At 43.0% G+C, this 25,097-nt stretch overlaps 1 protein-coding gene across 2 annotated transcripts in view; it reads left to right on the top strand.

The window, feature by feature from the left end:
* The window catches only part of MED23 (mediator complex subunit 23), a 168,309-nt gene that overhangs the window by 63,167 nt on the left and 80,045 nt on the right, over window positions 1–25,097 (top strand). For both annotated transcript variants that reach the window (XM_088443095.1, XM_088443094.1), the window contains 5 exons: window positions 3,248–3,448; window positions 4,265–4,408; window positions 11,857–12,002; window positions 18,764–19,009; window positions 23,990–24,132. In XM_088443095.1, coding sequence (XP_088299221.1) covers window positions 3,248–3,448; window positions 4,265–4,408; window positions 11,857–12,002; window positions 18,764–19,009; window positions 23,990–24,132 — 880 coding nt within the window. The remainder of the gene's footprint in view (window positions 1–3,247; window positions 3,449–4,264; window positions 4,409–11,856; window positions 12,003–18,763; window positions 19,010–23,989; window positions 24,133–25,097) is intronic.

The raw sequence follows: 25,097 nt of genomic DNA, 5'->3' as shown, positions 1-25,097 counted from the left end.
AAAACTCCTATCTTGTAGTTAAGCTCTGACCAGAGTTTTTAGAGCTTCAGTGAACTATAATTCACTCTTTGCTGGGCTTCTACGGTGACCACCTATATATCAGTCATCTTTCAGTCAAGATGATTAGCAAGTTAGTCAGCTATTGTCCTTTTGTATATGTGTGTGTGTACAGCTTATCATGTTGTTCCCATTAGTCTTTATGCATGTGTATCCTCCAAAAACCTATCATGCTCTTTTGTGTGACACTATCCTTTTTAAATGTATTCCATAATGGAATGTATAGCTGGAATTGCTGAAAACATCATGTGTTGCTATTCTGGTTAATTTCTATATTTGCTCTATTTAAAAACCTATACAAGTGTGTTTTCAGGGAAACTTTTCAAGTTTATTTAGCAAACATTTACTTACTCTAGATGCATAGGACCAGTTAATTTCAAGCCCTGTACACTGGATTTTGCATGCTAGATAACATTGATTTTGTCGTGCTGTGTTGTGAATTTTTTTCTTTTTACAAGTATTTGTTTGTCTTGGATAATGGTTTACCTGTGCTAGTTTTCAAGTTTTGTCATCATAAGGGTCACAAGCAGTCTCCAGTATTTGTCTGAGGATCAATAATTTTAACTTTCTCTTACTAGATTTTTATTTTTATTTTTTTTAACTAATCCTAAGCCTAAATGTGCATAGCAAAATATTACTTTGACTACCATGCTTTTAATACAGCTTGGCATACCGTTATGAACCTAAACTGCAGCCATCCGAAAAATTAATTGGTCATTACAAAATTGTGGCTGCCATTGTAGTATTACGTTATCTGGCGGTGGTAAGCCATTTAGCTGCCGTGACTGGTGTAAACCATACTTGCCGACAATCAGCTCCAGCCTTTCGGGAGGTAGCTGATTGTCGGCTAACAGCGGGGGGCGGGGCCGGCCATTGACGTCACATTGGGGGCGGCCATTGACGTCACAAGGGGGCGGGGCCGCATGATTGCATCATCGTGGCCCCGCCCCCTCTTCACAATGCCGTTATTTTCGGCATTGTGAAGCAGGGGACGAGGTCACGATGACGCGATTCGCGCTGAGTCACGTCACCGGCCCCCCTGCTGCGGGGGTTTCTAGTTTTTTCTGGGGGGAGGTCGGGAGGGTCGCATGCTTTTGGGAGGCTTGCCTGCCTTTCTGGGGGAGGCTCCCGGCCAAATCGGGAGGGTAGGCAAGCCTGGTGTAAACACAATTCGGTCAGGTATTTGTGACGCATCGTTTGGGGCTGGTCAGTGACCTAATACTGTGAATTTCTGGCCCTACACAAGCTAGAGAACTGGATTCAAAATTGTATTAAATACACTCTAGTATAGAAGTTCCCAAACTCTGCCATTACAGTTCAGGTTTTAAGGATATCTATTCTTGAGCACAGGTGACTTAAATCAAAATTGACTGAGGTACTAATTAACGATCAGTACTCAAGCATGGATAGCCTTAAAAACTGGTCTGTAATGGCAGAGTTTGGGAATCTCTGCTCTAGTGGATACTGTAGATTAGCTAACCAATGGTTACTTTTACCATTGGCGTGTGGACTAAATGTGGTCTTTTTAGTATTTGCTGAATAGGATAGCCCAAGATAGCCCATTTTATTAACATTTAACACTAAGGGGATATGTAGTATTAATCCTTCTAAAGCATGGAAAAGTGGAGATGTTGCAACCAATAGGCTGCTAGCTTTCATTTATCAATTTAATTATATAAAATAATGGGTAGAAGCTGATTGGTTGCTATGGGCAACTTCTCCACTTATCCACTCTTTAGACGGCTTAATACATCTCCCCCCCCAATAGTCTTATATCTATTTTCAAAGTTAACCTTAATGCCATAGTTCTAAAAAAGGGACAGATAAACAACATAAAATTTGTAATCAATGCAGTCATTCAAAAATGTGGACCATTAGTGTTCTGTATCTGCAGTTGACATTGGAAGCTGTATTCCAGCATTGTTTACACCAGGGGTATTCAACATGCGGTCCTCCGTATGATGTGGAACTACACATCCCAGCATGCATTGACAGTTTCAGCACGCCGTAATAGCGCAAATGTGGCAGTGCATGCTGGGATGTGTAGTTCCACAACAGCTGGAGGACTGCATGTTGGACACCCCTGGTTTATTTACACCATTAGTGAAGATGCATGGCTTTTTCTTATATATCCATTTGGAGCCAGATACAGGTTTTGAAAGAACTGCATGTGGCTTCAGAGCCACAGGTTGATTATTACCATATAGCTATATATAGGACCTCTCGTGATCGATAGATGGCATTCCAGGGCGCTCTATAGAGACTACATGTCACTCTTTGTCACGGCATGTCTTACCAAAGTGGTGGTGGTCTTTTATTTTCAAATTGTTTCTCTGCTGGCAAAGAGCATGTCAGGTTGATGTTGATTGTACACATTCCTCATCCCTTTTTTTATGGCAAAAGGAAGTAAATGTTCTCTGTACATATTCTTTCATCAATACAAAAGCTACCTTAGGTGGGCAGTTGCCATTATGTAATTATTAAAATGATTAACGATGGCCTTTCATTTTTTTTTTTTATGGATTTTTGTTGGTTTTGTATATATTTTTCTGCAAAAAATATATACTTTTGATTTTGCCTTCAGAAAGGGACACTGCAATTCTATTTTGGTTTCCTTTTTTTTCCCTCTGTGTGATAAATTAAATGAAAGCTGAATTTTGGTGACAGGAGCTCAATATCAGATAGCTAAGTAGCATTTAGAAGTGTCAGCTGTGTGATGAGTTGCAATTATGCTTGTAAAATGCATTCACTTAGAAAAATAGAATTGTTCTAAGCTATCAAAATTGAAAGCGTTTCAGTGGAATTAAAATCCCTTTTGTTAAGCATTTAGCATCTTCCTGCAATAACAAATTACTGTCTAGATAATAATCATTGCACTAAATTTTTGTCTGAGAATTTGATCAATCTCAATAGTCCCAAAAACATAAAACTAAATAATAAGCATGTTGATATTTTCAAGTAAGCTGCGAACAATGTTAAATTTGTGATAGTGAAGAGATTAATAATTCTATTTAAAGATATACTATACATAATATACATCCATACTCCTGCCATTTTTGGATTCAGCTTTCATTATCCTTTCCATCTGTAATTCATTTCATGCTTTTTGACCTGGCTTGGCCACCTGTATTGTGTGCATTTACACCATCTGAAGTTTAGGACATTTGGAATACTGTTTTCTACTTTACAGTACAAGCAGAGATGCCCTGTGCTGGAGGACCAGCTGGTGGATCTGGTGGTCTATGCCATGGAGCGCTCTGAGTCGGAGGAGAAGTTTGACGACGGTGGAACCAGCCAGTTGTTATGGCAGCATCTCTCAAGCCAACTCATTTTTTTTGTGCTTTTTCAGTTTGCCAGTTTTCCACATATGGTCTTGTCTCTTCACCAAAAGGTATTCAGCCATTTCCACCATTTCTATCACTGTAACATCACTATTAGTTTTCCAAGGTTAACATAGAAAAAAAATTGCAGGTTTTACTTTTCTGTTATTTTTACCCAGTTCCTGTTTTCATATGGACATTTGTGTGAAATAGTTTTTTGCTGGTGGCTAGCCATTTATTTTTCTATTTTTATTTATTATCCGTTATTTATATAGCGCGCACACATTCTGTAGTGCTTTACAGAGACTATGTAGTCATCCACATCAGTCCCAGCCCCAGGGGAGCATACACTCACACTTGGTTTAATTTCTTGCCAGAAGTCAGTTAACCTGCCTGTATGTTTTTGGATTGTGGGAGGAAACTAGAACGCCCAGAGGAAACCCAAGCAAAAGCTAAGAGAACATACAAACCCCACACATATATAACTGAGAATTTGGGTTTGATTCCCACCAAGGCACTGAGACAACAACCTAACCATGGCATTCCCATTCTATCTGCATTATATATTAGTAAGCACTTTGCTATATCATAGTTGATCTGCACAGCAGTCCTGTGTTACCAATGTTACATACAAACCTCTACTGTAACACCATGCATAAGGGTGATCTGCAGAAACAGCAACTTAGAAGGTAGCTTTGTGCTATGACACATAAGAAAGTATCCTATATCTTAAAATATATTCATTTATAAATTGAAGTACATGTATTATACAATAAGAAGCACATGCACCAAAATAACATGTAATTAATTACCTGTAAAAAAAGAAAAATACGTATGCTTTTAAATGTTGGTCAGATTGTAGTCTGCCACTAACACACATTCTACAGCTTGCAGGTCGGGGTCTTATTAAGGGCAGAGACCATCTCATGTGGGTTCTGCTGCAATTCATCTCTGGAAGCATACAGAAGAATCCTTTAGCGGACTTTCTGCCAGTCATGAAGCTGTTTGACCTATTGTATCCTGAAAAGGAAGTGAGTCTTGATTTGATGTAAAAAGAATAGTTTGTCTAAAGCACAGTTACTGTAACTTGAACATGCCATGCATCCGAAGTAACAAAGTGTACTCTAATACCATGAAAACAACATGAGTTATTTTAAGGTATTGTGTTGAAATGTTCTCTATATTTCAATAGAAAATATGTATTTCTACTTCAGGGTCCATAGGGTATCCACAGGATACCTTGGGGTATAGGCGATGGCGGCAGACATCCAGGCACCACAGAGTTAAATTTTCAGCCTCCCAGGATGCACTGGGGTCCCTCTCCTATACCCCGCCACCGAGCCTCAGGCCACTCAGTTTTCGTAGGTGCCTGGCCGGACCAGTCGCACCGTACAGAGGGGGGTCTTTTTAAGGCCCCTGAATATTTCTTCGCAGCTGTGGCTGCACAACTAGAGTGCTCCAGCATAGGACAGTCAGTATTGACGTCCATGCTGTCACTCCTACACCCCGCCGGTACCAGAACGCCGGTACCGATCCGGGGATGCTGATAGGTAGCTGGGGTCACAGCTAGCGGTGATCCCCGGCTACCTGGACTGTGGCCGGATGCACGGGGAACAAGGTAAGCGGCGGGGTCCCGCGGTGGGCACCCGCCGGTAACACAGTCCTGTTTGGTCCCCAGGCAGGGGGCTCCCTGGGGACCGGCTGCGCGTGGGGCCAGGTACTGATCCTGCGCCTTCCACTAGACCACCAGGGACAGCGGGCCGCAGCATGTGCGGTACAGCGCGGCGTCCCAGGGTTTAATAGCATGCCAGGGGAGAACGCCTTCCCTGTCTCACAGCCGGCGTCTCCCCCCCTGCACAGTGCCATTCCACAGCGGTCTGAGCGGGCTGTGTCAGCCCTCCTCCCCCGGGCCCTGCCTTCTCTCTGCTCCTCGGTGGCCATTTTCTCACTACATGTGCTGGGGATGGCAAACGCTGCTGGAAGCTGATACAGATGCCATTGCGGTCCGGGTCCCCCGCATACCTCTCCTTCAATTAAGGTCAGTGTATGCAGCACTGTTTCCTACCAGGCTCTGGTCTGTGTAGTTGATCGCAGTGCTTGTAATGCAGGATGTTATCTGTGCATTGTATGTGACTTAAATGCTAGCGCTGTTTGCCTGTACTTTCATTTCTGACTGTCAGCCTTTTCCTATCCCTGTTCTTCTGCTACAGCCCTTGTGGTGCGGTGTTGCAGGGTGTTTATTACCTCACAGTAAACGTGGTTTTTCTGTGTGGGAGGTCACATACGCTCCGTTCACACTCCTCATGCCGGAAAGTGAACGAGGATATCCTCTTCCAGCTATAATGTACTGATATCATGTGCAGTTAGCGGAGGGATATGTAGACGCTGAGGGTTTATGGAGGGCATGTTGTATTATATATCACGCCCCATTTCTGTCACTGTGCCTGCACAAAAAAGGGGACCGCCCTCGGCTGGCTAAGATGCTTACAGCCTTTGTGGGCAACGCCCCCTGCGTTTCCCCATAGGGGTTATCGCAGCCTGTAGTGGTCTCATCACATGCAGGGGTCCCTGGACAGTTGATGGTACCCCAGTGTATCCTGTTTTTCGCCCCCCCAGGTCTCGCAGGAGCCTGTGTGGGTGAATTTATTGTCCAGATGGTATAGCACCTGATGGACGTTTTACAGGGGGAGTCACCATTTCGGCCTTCTAAACGGCCTTTCGGGTCTCAGACGGGTAAAGACATGACGTCTGATGACGGTGACATTATTGACTTTTTCAGACACGAGCCCCTTAGTGCAAAGGAGGCGTAGTCTGGGTCTAAAGTCTATATACCTGGCCTTCTACGGGCAGTCCGTGCGGCTTTGGTTATTACATATCCCCCGTGGCTAAATCCAAATATGCCTTCTTTAAGGATAAGGGTGTTGCCACTGTAATTCCTCTATCTGGTCAGGTGGATCATTTAGAGGAGGCGTGGAAAATCCGGGTAAGCGGTTCCAGCCTCAAAAACGGTTGACCTTTTGCATACCCCTTTTGCGGATAATTACATTTCCGATTGGGAGTTACCTTTACGGGTAGATTCTCATGTTACACGCCTAGTGAGGAGTGCTACGTTGCCCATGCCCTCCAGGTCCTCTTTGAAGGAGGTTCCAGATTGCAAGGTGCAAATATATCTAAAATCCAATATTCCCTTGCTGGAGGGGCTTCCAGGCCGGCTATGGCCGTGTGCTGGGGGGCCAGAGCCATGGAACACTGAGTAGGTAACTGGATCTCTGCACACTGACTCTCCAGCAGAGCAGGTGGATAGTGGCAAATTCTCAGAGACTTTGCCACGTTCATAATGAGACGGTCTTACATATAGCCTACTCCTTTCCAGAATCTCCTCGGCAGCAGTAGCGGCTTGCCGCTCCCTGTGGTTGCGCTCTTGGAAAGCGGACGCAGATTCCATTTGGAATGCTTTGCCTTTTACGGGACAAGTCCTGTTTGGCCCTTGTCTGGACGCAATTGTGGCCCTGCAGGCAGCAGCTACGTCTGCGTGTCTACCATCGGCTACAGTCCCACCAGGGTCTGGGGCTTTGTCTTTTCGGCCCTGTGAGGCCAGGGTAAGTCTAAAATACAGCTTTCCAAGACAGTCAGTAGCCAGGAAATCTGCTCAGCCATAAGAACAGGCTTGGAGTACAAGACGTCCTACTCCCAAGTTGGACTATAAGCCTTCAGCCTCACGGGACGGGCCTCCTCTCGGGAGCCCCCAGAGTTGGAGGCCGGCTTCTCCAGTTCATCCAGTGCTGGTGTCTGACCACCACGGACACTGGGGTAAGAGAAGTATTTTCTTGAAGGTATGTCCTCTCCTCCCGGTAAAAGCCTCCCAGACGGTTTTTCGTTACAGGTCTTCTGTCAATTCAGGACAAGGCCCTGTAATTTTTGAGGGTGTTACACTCTATGCTCCAGGCAGGAGTTATAGTACCTACTCCGTTGCCCCAAAGGGGGAACGAGGTATTACTCCATCCTCTTTCTGGTACAGACACCCAATGGGTCTTACCAGGACATTCTCAACCTCGAATCCTTCAACAAATTCTTAAGGGTTCCTCGGTTCGGGAGGGGGACCCTGCATTCCATCATTCAGTGGAGCCTGGGAATTTTGTGGTGTCGTTGGATATATTCAGGGTGACTACCTGAATATCCCTCTTTTCTTAGCACACCAGTGTCACACCTCAGGTTTGCAGTGGTCGATAAGCATTTCCAGTTTCTGGCATTGCCCCTTGGTCTGGCCTCCGCGCCTCACGGTTTACCAGGGTCATGGTAGTTATGGCAGCCCACCTGCGGATGCAGGGGGTCCGCTTGTTACCCTATACGAGTGACCTCCTTTTGTTACCACGGTCTCCAGAGATACTTCAGTGCCATATGCAACGGACAATATCTGTGTTGCTACGTTAGGGCTGACTGATAAACTGGAAATGGTCCTCTCTGATTCTTCACAGAGGATGCTCCATATCCCAACATCTGAGGATCTTTGTGGTTGAGGAAAAGATCTCTGCATTACAGGCAAAGGTACGCAGTTGCCTGCAGAGTCGCCGAGTGTCTATTCACTTGGCAATGTGGTTCCTGGGTTCCAGGATGTCGCTGTTCGACATGGTGGAGAGTACCCAGCTTCACTCTAAAGAACTTGATCCTCTCCGGATGGGATGGGTTGCCCCTTAGGATAAAGTCAATAGGCTTTCCCCGGAGGTTTGTCTCTCTCTGGCCTGGTGGCTGCAGAAAGCTCACCTAAACAAGGGACACCCCCTTTGGGATTGCGGACAGGGTCCTTCTGACGACGGACGCCAGTATCCGTGGCTGGGAAGCAGTGACGGGTCCACACTTGTTCCAGGGCAGGTGGACACCAGTAGTTTTTGTGCTTCCCATAAACATCTGAGAACTCTGAGCAGTATTCAAGGTTCTCCAGCATGCAGGACAGGTCCTCCACGGAAATACCGTACAGGTACAGTCTGACAACGCCATCATGATGGCTTATGTAAACCACCTAGGAGGTTCCCGAAGTCAGGCGACACTAACAGTGGTGTCCCGAATTCTGGCTTGGGTGGAAGGCTATATCCCTGCCGTCATCGGCAGTGTTCATTCAGGAATCCTCAGATGGAAAGGAGGCTTTCTCAGTCGTCAAGACGTGCATTCAGGGAAATGTCCTCTTTATCAGGAGGTGTTCAATCTTCTGGTGAACAAGTGGAGCCTTTCAGAGATGAGACTCTTCTGATAGACGTAGGTAGGTCCAGTGGACCTTCCAAGTTGTGTACCTCGTCCCTCCGTTATCCCTTCTTCCTCCAGTAATAGCAAGAAGGAGGCACGCTCCTGCTGATAGCTCCAGCGTAGGCCAGATGGCACTATTACTCAGATCTTCGGAGCCTCTCAGTTAACACTCCGAAGCTGTTGCCTCTACGCCCGGACCTGTTGTCTCAGGATCCTGGCTGATACCCAGACCTGGGTTGTCTGTCCTTGACGGTGTGGCGGTGGAGACTGCCCTATTAAGGTCTAGGAGTTTTTCCAGCTCTATAGTTAACAGGGGCTCTGTCCATGCTAAGAGCTCGGAAGTTTTTATCTGCAAGAATTTACCATTAGGTATGGTATACTTTCTTTCAGGTGTCGCCCTAGAGGCTAGGCTCCTCGGGTATTCCGGATATCCAGAGGTTGGCTTTCCTACAGGTGGGCTTAGATAACTGTCTTCGCCTTGCTTACCTGAAGGTGCAGGTTCCTGCCCTGTTAGTATGGTTTCAGTGTAGGATTGCTACTCTTCCTGATGTCCGCACCTTTGTGCAGGGTGTACGTTATATTCAGCATCCCTTTGTTCCACCTGTGGCTCCTTGGGATTTGGCTGTGGTCCTTAGGGCTCTCTGAGGACCGCCATTTGATCCACTGGGCTCAGTGGATTTCAAATGGCTTACGGCTAGGACTGTATTCCTTCTGGCTCTTAATTTGGCCAGTAGGATCTCAGAATGGGAGGCTCGGTCATGTAGACCTCCCTTTTTCTCATCTTTCCTAGGAACAGGGCAGTGCTTGCCTTTACTTCCCCAGTCCTGTCTGCTGGTGAGGCCTATTTGGCTGTAGTACGGGCGCTAAGAATTTAAGTTGACCGTACCAGTCCATTTAGGAAATCAGACTCTCGGTTTTGTCCTTTCTGGTTTCCATAAAAAGGGTTGGCCTGCCACTACGCTAACTTTGGCAGGATGGATTCACAGGTCTTCCTGTTTCATCCTCTATTAAAGCTCTTCCACTAGGTCTGTGGGTCCTTCGTGGGCAGCTCGACGTGGCGCCTCAGCGGTGATTGGCAGCCACGTGGTCATCTGTCCATATTTTTGTAAGGTATTATGCTTTTGATACCTTCGCCTCTCAGGATGCTTCCTTTCGGCGGCGGATTCTCCGTACAGCACAGGAGCGTCCCCACCCTTAAAGAATACTGCTTTGGGACATCCCCAAGGTATCATGTGGATACCCTATGGACCCTGAAGTAGAAAATATGAGATATGGTAAGAACTTACCTTTGTTATCTCTATTTCTACGAAGTCCATAGGGTTCCACAGGACTCCCGCCCTGTCGCACCTGTACTGCAGATGGGCTTTGATCTGGTCACCGGTTTCTCCGTCTCCTTCTGGTGAGAATGTGATTCTTGTGTGTTCTAGACTGTCTTCTCTCTTTTTTGCTCCTGCTCCGGCCTATGGCTTGTTACGAAACTGAGTGGCCTGAGGCTCGGGGGCGGGGTATAGGAGAGGTACCCCAGTGCATCCTGGGAGGCTGAACATTTAACTCTGTGGTGCCTGGATGTCTGCCGCCATCGCCTATACCCCAAGGTATCCTGTGGAACCCTATGGACTTCGTAGAAATAGAGATAACAAGGGTAAGTTCTTACCATATCTCATATTTTTGACTGCATTCTTCATGTTTTTGGGCTTTCTCCCAATGCCCTACAGATTTTACTGTTCATTTTATTGTGCATAGACGTAGTTGACTTACTAAAAGTTATCCACAGTCAGCAATACTAACTATACCTGCAAGGTATGGGCTGTTGCAGCACATTAAACACTTAAAAGATGTGCTAAATATAGGTTTGGATCCTTAACATTTATTTTCATTGTGTGGTAATCTCATATGCCCTATCAGGTTAAGCAATTGCCATGTCAAGGAAAAACTGCCAACATAAGCTAATGCCCCTAATATAATGTGGGTAAAATGCATCCAAACAGAAGCATAATTTATTACATGAAATGGCATTTTAAATACATCCATAACCATGCATTTGTAACAATCGCCTAGATTGGCAGTACTGCCTTTTTAGTTGAAAATAATTTAAGCAAAATTTACCATAATGCAAGGAAAATCCAATTAAATCTTGGAGTGCAGTGTCCCCCAAGTGACCTAATGCTGAAACGGAAAACACTGGTGATACCTTTTTTATTTTATTTTTTATTTTTTTTATTATTGCTATACATGTTGTCATTTCTGCTTGTGCACATAGCCATTACACAGTTGATGTATAGCTAATATTTGCAAATACTTAATGTAATTACATCAAATATCTGACATGTACTACAAGTGAAGTCTCCCATAACCAAATAATCCAAAATATGTAATATTCTGAAATACGGAATTATTTGAGCGCAATTGAAATAGTTGACACCTTTTGCTTTCTGATGGTTCGTTCAGTGTACATACACTTTGTTTTGTTAAATGCACAAAATTATTAGAAATATGTATAAAATTATCTCCAGGCTGCGTGTATAATGGTGCATACGCACGGTCAGATTTTTTTTCCGACCTGAACGATAATGATTTTAAAAATCGTTCAATAGTTCATATCTGAAGGAAGATCTGACATGTTTGTCAGATGAACGATGCATTTTCCCGGTTGTCAGATAACTATATCTGACATCTGATGTGTTTGCAGTCAGATTTGGACGGTTCCATTAATGTTAATGCAGTCAAAAATCGTTTGTAGTTCAAATCGTTGGTCAAATCGTTCATATCGTTCATCTGACAAATCTGACCGTGTGTATGCACCTTAAGGTATATATGAAACCTAAATTAATTTTGTGTATGTACACAAACTTTGATGAATAAAATTATTAAAAATATTGTATACAATTACGTACAGGCTATGTGTAGAAAGGTGTATACTAAACCTAAATCCATTCTGTGTTTAAACTTGGGTGCTATTCCCAATATATGTCACTATGATATGCAAATAATCCAAAATAAGGAAAAATGCGATATATCCAAAATACCCCTGGTCCCAAGCATTTTGGATATGGGAGACTCAACCTGTACTAATACAAAAGAGGCAGTTACCACATACTGTTATACTTGTTGTACTGCATAAATATTAAAGCATGGTTTATTTTATAGATTCTAGTTTTTACCTTTTAATTCAGGTTTTGTAAATTTTCCAGATGTACAGTATTTGACATAAACTACATGCTTACATTTCAATTTGTTTCAGTGTATTCCTGTCCCAGATATTAACAAGCCTCAGTCTACTCACTCCTTTGCGATGACTTGTATCTGGATACACCTGAACAGGAAAGCTCAAAATGACAACTCCAAGCTGCAAATTCCTATTCCTCACTCACTAAAGTTACATCACGAGTATGTGGTTCTCTCTTACCTATTACTTTGTAGTACATTTTACTATCTTAATGATGCATTTTGTCTTTGTCAGTTATGCACACATTATTGTTTTTAGGACAACTAACTATTAATATCATTGATTTGTAAAGCTAGGTACACCAGAGCACTTTCAAACGATGCAATGTCGTCAAAGATTTCCCCTGAACTCCTGGACAAACAGTCTAGTGCATACACACTGTGCAATCCAATAAACAACCAAACAATAATCGTTAATGAAACACCTGACGACCATCTTAAAGAGAGCTGCAAAATTTAAATAATGGACTGTACTATCTACTGGGTATATAAAACCGACACCATTTTAGCTCTGTGCAGTTCTGCTCTGTGACTAGTGAGGCTTGGTGCATACCGGCTAAACACTGTACATTGCTTTACTGCTCTGCTTTGTTTTGCCTGGCTTAACAAAGTGTCTATTCTACATTCTCTTGTAATGTATTCTTTTCGCTGTAGAGTTATGGCATCATATGCTGTGGCTGTGGTGTTAGCTCATGGGGATAGGGCCCAGAATAGGAGAAGCCTGAGATCAGGCAGCACAGATGGTGTAATGGTTAGCGTTACTGCCTCACAGCAGTGACGTTGTGGGTTCGATTCCCACCACGGCCCTACCTGTGCGGAGTTTGTATATTCTCCCTGTGCTTGCGTGAGTTTCCTCCGGGTACTCCGGTTTCCTCTCACACTCCAAAAATATACTGGTAGGTTAATTCGCTCCCAACACAAATTAACCCGTGTGTGTGTGTGTTAGGGAATATAGAGTGCGCTATATGAATAACTGGTAATAAATAATAATAATAATCATGCTGGACAATGGAGGAGTCTCTCTCTCACATGCCACTGCTTATGGAGATTCGGGAGAACTATCTGGATGACACCACTTTCGAGGAGTTGCTGTGTCTGGTAACTCCTACATCTGGAGGCAGAATACCATGTTGCAGAGGGCCATTTCTGCTGAGGAGTGGCTGTTTGCTACCATTAGGTACCTGGCTACAGGAAGATCCCTGGCTGACCTGAAGTTTTGACTCCCTCAGCTCCCCTCAAGCTTTGGGCTTCCTCATACCGGAGACCTGCAAAGCCATCATTACTGTCCTGCAGCAGCTGTACTTTAAGGTAAGTTAAGACAACACACTTTTATTTATTTTTTATTATTTTTATTAGAAACGTACAAACTATGCACTCTAAAACACTGCTGCATTTTTTTTTTCCTTTTTATATTTATAAAATATTAAGCAACATAAAAATTTGCACATTTTATTGAAACTTTAGGCCTGATTCAGCAGATTCCCGATTTCATGGGGTGGGAGCCATTATTGTACTGGGCGGGGCAAATTGGTGTTGCTGAGGCTCACTTCTAAATGTAAGTGGCGTTAGTTGCCCTCTTTTTTGTCCCACGAATGACCAAATCCTTGGTCAGCCTCTGAAATTGGAGCTCTTGCACCAGGACCATTTGACGCATCGCACTGCCCAAATTTGATGCTAGGATGTCAAATTGGTCAGATGGGCTTTAAAGCACCTTTTCAGCCCTTTGTAGAAATTGATCTGCAGGGGTGCTAGTTTGTGGCTTGTTTTTGCTGGCCACGCGTCGCTGGGTTTTTTTTTTTTTTTTTTTGGTGTGGCCTTGGTCTTGCTTTGGTAGAGCTTTCACACTCACTCTCCATGATGTCCTGGGTGACGTCAATGTCCAGGCCAGGGGTTGAAGTCTGTAAATAAAAAAAAAAAAATGAAAAACATTTTCTTTGCATAAAGGTAACCATTTTTTTTTTTTTTTCGGTTTTAATTGTAGTTCCCAACAACCGTGGAGGAATGGAAAAGCATTGCTGACTAATTTGAACAAATTTCCCTAAATGCGGGAGAGCTATAGATGGCAAGCATTTTCGAATAACCCCACCTGCCAACACTGGATCCTATTACTATAACTTCAAGGGATTCTTCAGCATTGTGATGGCTGTGGTGAATGCAAACTATGAATTTCTATTTGTGGATGTTGGCAAGAATGGTCATGCTTCAGATGGTGGGTCCTTCAAACAGGAGATTTTCTACGAGAAGCTCATCTCCAAAAGCCTTAACTTAGTCTGTTCAGGAAACAAAGCACAGCCTAAATTTTGTGTTTGTGGCTGACGAGGTCTTTGCACTCCGTGAACACATTATGAAGCCGAATGTGCATTTTCCGTTCATGCCGGATTGTGGAGAACGTGTTTGGCATCCTCAGCGATCACTTCCGCATCTTCCACACAGCCATCAGCCTGCGTGTGCACAAGATAGACTGGGTTGTCTCAGCATGCATCATTTTCTAAGGTGGAAAACCATCCAGCAATGGACAACAGGCACAGCTATGCCGGATAACCCGGAACAGCCAGAGTACTTTGGTCGGTGGTTGTCTGTGGCAGCAACAGGATTTTGTTAAATGGCACCGCACGCGCAAGACAGGATTAGGGAAGAATACCTGACCTATTTTAATAGAGAGGGGGCAGTGCCATGGCTGGAAGACTGCCTAAAATAAACTATACAGGACAAATTTTAACTTTATTATAGATGGTTAAACTTACCAAATCAACGCTGGACGTTTCCCCAAAATCTTCGGCTTCTTTTCCCAGCTCTGGATCGAAAGAGCTCCGAGATGGGCGCTGAGGGTCCTGGTCCAGGGTGAAGTGCTCATAATACCAGAGCGTTGGATGGTAGATTTCACCTTTTTGTGCTCTTTTATGAACACGGTACGCAAATTCTGGATCTTTTTATGGACCAAGTTGATGGAGGCTGCACTGTGGTGACTCTTGCTGTAATCTGATCATTCTTGAAGGGCAGCATTCTTTTTTTTGCTCGATGGAGTAGTCTTTCGCCTTCACTCTCCAAAAACACTCCTCTCTGTAAAGGTCAATAAACCCTGTCCAGAATTCGCGGTCTTTGTCCATAGCCATATCTACTAGAAAAAAATATATATATATTAGCATATACAGGAAATCATTGCAAAAAAAAATTGAAATCCACAGACTACAAATCGCTATCTGGCCAGAATTTTGGACACTTGGCGTGGCCCCCACAGAGGCCTTTAAACATTATTTTTTGTAATTTTTTTTTTTTTTTTTTTTTTTTTTTTTTTTTACTTTTTGCAAAAGTTTGTACATGTTTTTACTGGTTTTAAAACTGTATATATTTTGACTGTGTTTAATGTTGGAGTTTAATTTTTTTTTTATAAAGTACTTTTTTATGTTTAGAGTGCCTAAAGCAAGATTCATTCACACAAAGGTTATTGTCTTATTATTTTTTTTTTTTTTAAAGTTCACAGTAAAAAAAAAAAGAATTATAAATAAAAGAGCAGTGACCTGTGTGTGAATGAAACTTATTAGTCAACATTACACCAGGTTTAATAGTGTGCAATATATACATATGCACATGTCTAGGTAACATTGTTGGTCTGGAGTGTTTTACCCAAAGTAGATTAGGGGTGTATGTGTGGACAATAACATAACTGAGACGAGGTCTTTTTGTTTGTGAATGTCTATTTCCGGTGGAAACGGAAGGTTCAGGAAGACAGCAACAGAGTGACATGAATGACACACTACACACACAGTTTAAGTTAATTAAAAGGATTTATTGGTACTTAGCTTAGATTTCTTATTAATTCCAATAATGGTCCAATACAGCACAAATAACATCCGGGAGCCTCGCCCTACACAATAGGCCGGATGGTACACCGGACCCTGCACTTTCTGCAGTCAGATTTGGAGACAGGAGTTAAAGGCTACAGACTTCCACATTTCACACCTAATTACAGGGCTCCTAACAAAGATACTATATACCTTATATGGTCATAATATTAAAATAAGTATGAACAATAGGGGGCAGCATTTCCTCAAATATAGTTATTGGCACAGTATTCTAACAAGTGACATGGACATTTATATGTTCAAGGCTCATTTCTTTAAACAATAAATATCACACATTATCACACATCTTAAATACAATAGTCAAAATATATAAGTAAGGCACATTCCTTTGAGAATCATATCAATGGGCACCTTCTAATAAAACAATACATTACTTGGTTAACATAGTTGAATATTCGTATCAAACTGCATAGCTAAACTGTATAGAAACATTCTAATCTCAATACAATCACTAATATGCACATTAAAAGTACTCTGAACAGTTTAACAGCAAAATAGCTTAGCAGCCATTTTGTTTGTATCACCTGTCACAATGTCTCACACGAGAGGTCGATAAGCCAGAACTAACTGCAAAATTGAAAAGAAGAATGGGTGTATTACAAAAAAGGACATCCCAATGTTCTCCCCAGGCTGTTTTCTGCGGGCGCAACGCCCGACAGAAACAGCCTGCTGCCCGGAACTTTTCCCCACTGACCCCTGCCGACCCCCGCTGTGGAATGCTAGCCTCTGAAGTGACCGGTGGCTAAAGAAGCCTCTGATCGCTTCAGAGGCCAGCATTCCCAGTGATGCACTGCGCGGGTGACATCATGACATCACCCGCAACATGAGGAGCCTGCCCCGCGTGCCTGCTGCATCTAGTTAGATCCAGTCAGCGCGCTGGAGCGGCCATGGCCATCAAGTAAAGGTAAGTGCTGGGCTGGGGCCAGGACCAGTCTGGGAGCACTGCATAAGGGACACTATTAAACCTAGGGGCACTGCATAAGGGGCCAGCCTGGGGGCACTGCATAAGGGACACTATTAAACCTGGGGGCACTGCATAAGGGGCCAGCCTAGGGGCACTACATAAGGGATCAGTCTGGGGGCACTACTTCAGCCAGGGGGCAATGCATAAGGGCAAAGTTAAACTACAGGGGGCACTTCATAATGGGCACTTTTGACTGAGAGCCAGTGGGGGAGCAGCCTGAGACCTGTCGGGCTGGATAGGGAGATACCCCTTTTCCCGGCGCGCGCATAATTGCGAAGGCCCCCACCTGGGTGGAAAAAATTTCTGCGGACAACACTGCATCACGGGGTAACCTAGGATTCAGAATGGGTCATTAGTGGTCAGTGACATAATACATATTGGTGGTCAGCAGGGTGTCACTAGTAGTATAGAGGGAGGCATATATACTTATGCTGTGTGGTGATTGCGTCTGGATGCTTCCCTTTCCACCGACGATTCATACACAAAATGGAGGAGAGGAGTGCCAGTTAAGTGATGCCCGCATCAGCCAGGTCAGAACGACATATCTTTCGTCGTTTGGTAGTGCGTACACACAGCTCCATCTGCGGCGAATCGTTAATGAGATTGAGTGATGTTCCTGCATGTACAAAAGATATGAAGATGCGACGAACGAGGCCCCGGGTGTGCGCATAGTGTGTACACACTTGGCGATTTGAATGATTTGTTGTTCTGATGCATCAGAATCAGCCAAATCGTTCAAAGTATTGTCGAGTGTGTAGGGGCCTTAAGGTGCTACAGTGCTCTATGGTGTTGGACAGTGGTGAAAACAGGGCATACATGAGAGAGCTTACATTCTACGATAGTGTTATTTCTACATGTGGATCATGTAGGCCAGAGAAAATAATCCAACAGATATTACTTTTTAATTAACCCCTAAATCAGGGCTCGACAAATTGTCAAATCTAGGAGCCAGCTTAAAAGTTTAGGAGCCAAACCATCATCCGTGCCCAAAATATATGAACACCTGTATGGACCAACACACATGCCCTTTAATGCTCCTCAACCTACTCACATGCCATCAGACCACCACACATGCCTTTTCAATGGTCATCAGATTCTGCCACATTTCCAAACCTGCCCCCAATTCAAAATGCCACACCGTAGTGTCTCCAATTCATATTATGCCGCACCTTAGGACCCCAAGTCCATATTATGCCACACAGTAGCGGCCAATTTTATATTATGCCACATAATAGAGCTTCCCACCCCAAAAAGAAACTGGAGAAGAGCGCAATACCCCAACCAAAGCAATAATACTAGAGGAGGGTGTCAGTGTAGAAAATTAAGCAGCTAGGTGCAGACAACACAGTGAAGGCAGGCTCTCTGCTCATTAGATGACCCAGCTGAGGAGCCATCACACACTGTGTAAAGCCTGCAACATCTTTTTCAGCAAGCGTTATTACTGTGCTCCATGTCATTTTATGATATACCTCCTTTGCGTGATCCGATCAACAAGCTGCTTATGCTCCGGGACTGGCAGTGTCCAACTCTCCCGGGCTTCACACTTCTCCTTCATTGTGCCGGAAGTGCTGCAGAGGCAGGGAGAGAAGGACCGGACTCCAGCTAAGGCCCCCACTTGGCGGCATCTTTCGCAGGTAGAACAGAGGAGGCGGGGGACACTCTGAATGTGGCAGGCGTGTAGGCACGCACTCCTAAGTCCTCGCGTGACAAGCTTGCACTGTCCCGCCCCCTCCAAGCTGTAATTACCTCTGGAGGAGAATTTTTTTGTTTTTCAAATAACTTTATTAGTAATTTACCTGGCTGGCTGTTGTAAAACCTAGTTGTGCCAGTCTTGGTTGCCATGGCGACTGGGATTTGTCGAGCCCTGCCCTAAATGCACATCCCACGCCTAAACACTACCTTAGTTGATTACAGGTTTTGCAGTTCTTTCAAAGGATCACACTTCTAAAAAATGGCTAATGTAGCTTGCAGGTTCAATTTAGTTGGCAAAACAGATATTAAAATAGTCATTGTGGTTTTAATAGGAACGTTGACAGCTCATCTTCTATTTGAATAAGTGTTTTATTTTGAATTGAAATGTTCTATTCATTATTTAGGTTCTTGCAACAGAGTTTAAGGAATAAAAGTTTACAAATGAATGACTACAAAATAGCCTTGCTGTGCAACGCTTATTCCACCAACTCTGAGTGTTTTACATTACCCATGGGGGTGCTTGTGGAATCTATTTACGGAAATGGAAGTGGGAAAATACCTCTACCAGGAACTAATTGCTTGGCGTCTGGATCTACTACCCCCCTTCCAATGAACTTGTTGGATTCGCTTACAGTTCATGCAAAGATGAGGTATAAATTTTAAATTTTATTATCTAGATTTCATTCAGACTTACAAAAAGCACTATTTTAAATAATAGAAGACCTATCCAACAGTTTTATATTGGGAACCGGCTGATACTGTAGCATACAGTTTTGTAGTGATTGAAAGAAACTGAATAGTCTTAGACCCCTTACGCTGGTGTCAAAATCATGTTTTTGCTAGCATTAAACCGTATAAAAACCCAGTAAACTGGTATGGGAATGCAATTATCTGGTTCCAGTGACCCCTTACCCACATGTGCTTAAGGTTTGGAGAAGTGGCAGTATGTCAGATTTTCTGGATGCTCTGCTCTATTTGTGTTCATTGCTAGTTAACAAATTAGGTAAATGGTGTCCTCCATTGCCTACCCCTTGTCAAGTGGAAGTACAGTATTTGACATATCACTGGCATTTTAAATTCCCCTTTCCCCTCCTCTTGTAAGTAACAATTGATCAGCAAGTTAAGAATGAAAACATGACGACTACATGCTTTCATATGATTTATATTAAAAAATCAACATCGGATAGCTATTCTTAGGCTGTGTTTTTTTATACACATATTTACATTGATTCTAAAATCTATAGCCACCTTTAAATAGAGACTGCAGTGATTATGTCTGTTGGGGCTAGTAGATAATGATTATGCAGTTTTTTTCCCTGCTTTCATCCATGCAACACTAAAATGCTGAGGTTATACTGTAGAGTGCATAGACAGGAGCTTGTGCACTTTTATATATACCTGCAGATGCTCAAGCTCCCCACTTTATACCAACATTGGCTGCCTGAGACTTCAAGGTTTTTTTTTTTGTTTTTTTTTCATACTGCCTACCCAGAGTTATCCACATGTTTTAGGCTGCTGATAGCTGCCACTCTAATTTTGACTTTATTCTTTATCGTCTATTCTGTGTATGGGAATGCCTGCAGCAGTGCCTCCTAGCGTGGGATAGCATCCACTGGGTGGAGGACCCAATAGTTGCTTATTTTGGCAGCAACCTTCCATCATTTCTTGGCATGGGTGGAGGTGACATCCCTACAGCAACAAACTCAGCAGGCTTCCCAGTCTGGAAACTCCACCAGAACAGACCTCAAGAGTAGCTCCTGCACCATCCCTTCTTCTCTCTACAGTCAAATGGTCTTGTGCCCAGTCTGAGGCGGACACCATATGTACCAATAAAGAAGTACATTACTTCTTGGTCCTGAGCTTCAATGTTTCCTTCTTCGCTCATAGAAAGAAATAATTCCCTTACACATAAAAATGTAAATATACAATAATATAGTGTGGTAATTTTATTAAGTCCCCCCCCCCCCCCATGTGAACAATGTGATATCAAGTCCTCCGGTTATCCCAAGTATGAAATAAGGAAGATTCACTAGGTTAAAGTATCTAGTATTAATACTTTTACTAGCTCAAAGAAGAAATATTACCATCAGAGGTACTTTGGTAAATAGAAGAAAATCCACACCTCAGAAATATCTTGATTTATATACTGTTTAGCTTTAGAATATTTGAAGGACCAATGAGGGTTAGCACTGCCATATACAGCAGGTAATATGTAAAGGAATTAAATATTGCATAACACCATCAGATAAGATGTATTACTCATATAAAACCTATTGATAAAACGTATATTCCCAAAAAACATTTGAGGTCACTAGCTTCCTACTGAATAGTGGCAGCAAGAGGGTGTATCATACACAAGTCCCAAGATGAACCTTGTTTGTCCTCTCTGCAGTTGAATATGGGTCAGGAAACTAAATGTCCTCACTGCTTCACTGTGCCGATGCGTGTCTATACTCTGCATATCTATAGTAAGAATCAAACTTTTCTTTCTAATAAACCCCCTCTTGTCCATTAAAAACATACCTCACACACATGAATTTAATAAACAAACTGCCAGAAATCTAATCTCCACTTTCCAAATCCCGGATGTAGCATGGCTGAAACTGGAAGCTGTAAACTGGAGCCTCCTTGTGTTCCACTCCATGTGCTCCAACAGCCTAATGTGTTACGGCGATGTAGTCAACAGAACTTTCTTCCATTTGGTTCCATGCTTTCCAACGGCTGACGTAGTATGGATGAATACCGGAAGTTGTACTTTTTGTTTCTTATACAGATCTAGGATTCCTTCTGTTCCCTTGGATGTGATCCAAAAGTCTAGAAATAGTTTGTATATGTATGTTCCAAATGTAGTCAAACTAGGCAGACTTTGGCCCATATTATTGATAAGCTCACAAACTCGCAGCATATCCTAGGGCGTGACACTCACTACCTCCTTTTGTCCTTTCCACAGCAGCAATGGGTAGCATCATGTCCTCCTCTATGCATCTCTGCCATGTCCCTTCAAGGTTCCACGTTAAAACACCTGACAAGCTGGTTTATGCTCAGGTCCTGGCAAGGCCGGTTCAGGGTGCTTGGGCTGGTTTGGGTATCCTCTTCCTTGGGAAAGATTCTGACAACATCCAATATGTCATACTACAGAAGTCTCAGCTTCGGTGTTCTCTCCAGGCTACGGGAGGGTATGACTCTTGTGTTCCAGTGAGGACTCGAACAGTAAGTATTGAGTTGCTGATTTGGTGTTTACAGCACTTGTTGAAGATTGAAGACCGAGAGAAATCAGAGATTATGATAGTGCATTGTTAGAGGAATTGTGGACTAAGCCTGATTGCAGATTAAAGACCACCAAAATTCTGATCGGAAAATTAAGCCCATCCTCAAGTCTGTTCAGTGAGGGAGTCTGTTGTCAGAGCAGTTGGATGAAGGTTTTGAATGTGACGGATCATCTGGAATGTGACCAACCAAAATCAGATTTGCTTACACTGATGGAGCATATCTGGACGGCTTCAGAATAGCTGGGGGATGCCAACATTTATATGAGACTCATTGGGACCAGGATGCCATATCCTCTGGCTTAGGAGGACACAATGTTAAAAGGACTCTGCAATAACTGCCATATTCTCAGCTGTGTTTGTTCGGTATTAAACTGGATAAGATTGTTTGTTTGTTTCCCTGGCCACAGAGGGAACGAGTTTCTATCTCCCTTTTAGACTGAATGGTTTCTCTATTTCATTTGTTTGGGAAAGCGTTGTCATATCCAGGGACAGTTCTCCACTCAACATAGGGGGCTGCTTGGAGGTAAACTGGCTTAATCAGCTAGTCGTTCAGCTCCTAAGCTGTCTGAAAAGGTCAGTATGACTGGATTACTGCCTACCCAGGATCTTCTATGGTGAGAGCCTGTCTGCTTTTCTTCTGGTACTAGTGGTTTTTATTACCATCACAGATGTCTGGTTGAGAGGAAGGAATACATCATATATCTCCTGAAGTCCCCACCAGATGTTTTCACAAAGACCCCAAAAAATGTTTTGCACTAAGGAGGAACCTTATTGCGGCTGCTGTAGTTATTTTAGTCCCAGAAAAAAATGGGTTTTTACTAAAATCTCTTCTTGGTTCATAACCTGGATGGCTTTTTTCGACCTATGCTTAACTTGAAATTTTTAAGCGATTAGTTGTGGATGGACAGGTTTAAGATGAAATCCTATAAGTCAGTCAAAAATAACCGGAAGCTAGAATGAGTTGCCCATGCACTTCAAGGGGCTTGTACTCTATTTACCAATTCGGGAGGGTCACCAGTGCCTTTTAAGGTTTGCTATTCAGACCAATCAGTTTTGAACCATGCCCTTCTGGCTACAGCAGTGAGTGTGTTTACGAAGATCAGAACAATGATGGTTGCACTTTTCTGTACTAGGGGTAGTAACTGTTATTTGGTCAGTTAACTGATTAAGGTATACCCCGACCTTGATGATGATGATCCATCCTTCAGCCGTCTGAGCCATCTGGTAAAAGTTATTCAAACTAATACCCTCTCAATGGATTATATTCCTGTGGTTTTTATGACACACATTCGCAGGGGGTGGGCAAAATCCTCTCACTTCAGAGACTTGTGAGTTCCCTGTTTGCTCACAGACAAGTTCCTCCATCTTTTCTGGTGGTTTGCACCATCGAGGCAGTGCAATTTGCAGAGGTCCATTAGAGCGTTTAACAGATTGAGCTCATTTTAAAAGGGAACAAATCTCGCCATCACATGACCAGCCAGATGGAGAGCTGCTTTCCCAGTATGAAAGACCTGTAGGAATATCAGGTTGACATGTCAGTTCCTCTGTCTTTCTATCTGATCTACCTATTCCCTCAGGGAGAGATGCATCTATAAGTGCACAAAAAGTTGAAAACAGACTAATAGTGCTAGACTGGTGCACAGACATTCTCAGCCCATTCCTTCACCAGGGTTTACCATGTCTTGCTTTTAATAGTGTGGCTGGTCTTCGGTACACCCCTTCCCAGTTTTTTACATATACAATAATTTTTCATCCAAAATGGCAGTTTTGAACGTAAGGTGCTGTTGCTGAGTTTATCTACCCTAGGGATAGATTGTGATGTCACCGTGTTCTTGTATCCCTGTGGATGAAGGGGTACTTGTGTTAATTGGGGATCCTGGCCACCGTTTCTGTTACTGTTCACCATTTGTTTTTTCACTCTTAACCTTGTTTATTATTCTTGTTGGAGAACATTTTTCTTTCTTCTGTCTTTTGTGCTATACTACTTGTTCTCTGCTTGGTGCTGTATTGAAAAAAATACTGATGATTCAGGCTGCCAATGAGGGTATAAAGAGGAAGGATCATGAGTTTTTGGAGGTACATTTGTAAGTACCCAAATGCATGTCACCAGGCTTTAAATACCAGTTTTTCAGTGTCCACTATTATATGGGTACAAATGATTTAACATACGTACAAAAATCCCATTTTCTCTTTTTTGCGTTTTGTTAAACATGATGTAGTTTAGTTACTTGTAAATGTACAAAAGTAAATACTACTTCTAGTCCATTCTTGACTATAACACACAAAGAAAAAAGTAAAATTCCTGTAGTCAGAGATAATCATACATTTTACTTAATGCATACAATTGTCTCTTTTTTCCAGCCTCATTCACAGCATTGCAACCAGAGTTATTAAACTAGCCCTTGCAAAATCTAGCCCAGCTTTGGCTCCTGCACTTGTGGAAACTTACAGCCGTTTGTTGGTTTATATGGAAATAGAATCACTTGGCATCAAAGGATTCATCAGTAAGAAATGTTATTAGTAAATTTACATAATGGTCTATGTTATAGAAGGGAATAGTTCCCATCTAGGTGCTCACATTAAGATGTTGCAGATCTCTCAGAATCAATTAGTGTTTAGCATACATGGTTAAACATGTCTCAATGATTTAGAAGTCTGCTGTCCTAAATGACCTCTATTATAAGATATCATGATGAAATGCTAGAGCAGTGATTTTCAACCTTTTTTTTTATTTATTGCACACTGAACAAGATGCTAGCAATGCCAAGACACACCATTGGTTTTTTGTTTGAGGCAAGGTTTTATCATTAAAATTGCTATTAGGATTTTAGGATTGTGTTTAAAAGTGCAATTGGTACAATTTTATTCATTCTTATATTTAAGAACAGTATGGATCATTTTATTGGGCTTTGTGACATCTCATGAGGTCTTTTGTGCGAGGTTGGATGGCTGACAAACATATCCTCCAATCCTCTTCCAATGTTTGAAATCGCATTCTGTTCTTGCTCCTTATTGTGCTCATGGCAGATGGCAGAAAAGCTAGCCTAAATCAGATACAATGTGGAGAAAGGACTTCGGTCCCCACCGCCTGGCAGTGCCCATGCCTCGATCCAGCAAGAGCTGACAGGCTCACTCACCTTGACTGCATGTCTGTGGAGCTGACAGATGTAGTAAGTGAAAGCCCAGCCCCCCTTTCTCTGCAGAGTCCAGGAGGCAGGCTGGGGTAAAACTGCTCCTGTGTCAGCTCCGCTCACACTGATTGAAAACTGCTGTGCGAGCGTTTTCAAATTTCTAACAATATGGAAGTGGGGTTTAGATATATCCATGGTTGAGCACAGGTGACTTAATTAGTACCTGTGTTCAACCATGGATATCTAAAACCTGAACTGCTGGAGTCTTGAAGACCGCCCTTGGCGACCTCTGGCTTTAATGTAGTGGCAGTTGATGCAATGGTTTTAAGAAGACGACA

The sequence above is a fragment of the Taudactylus pleione genome, unplaced genomic scaffold, assembly GCF_031769625.1.
Source record: "Taudactylus pleione unplaced genomic scaffold, aTauple2 ptg000326l, whole genome shotgun sequence".
Taxonomy (NCBI): Eukaryota; Metazoa; Chordata; class Amphibia; order Anura; family Myobatrachidae; genus Taudactylus; species Taudactylus pleione.
This window is presented reverse-complemented; position numbering and strand designations above follow the sequence as displayed.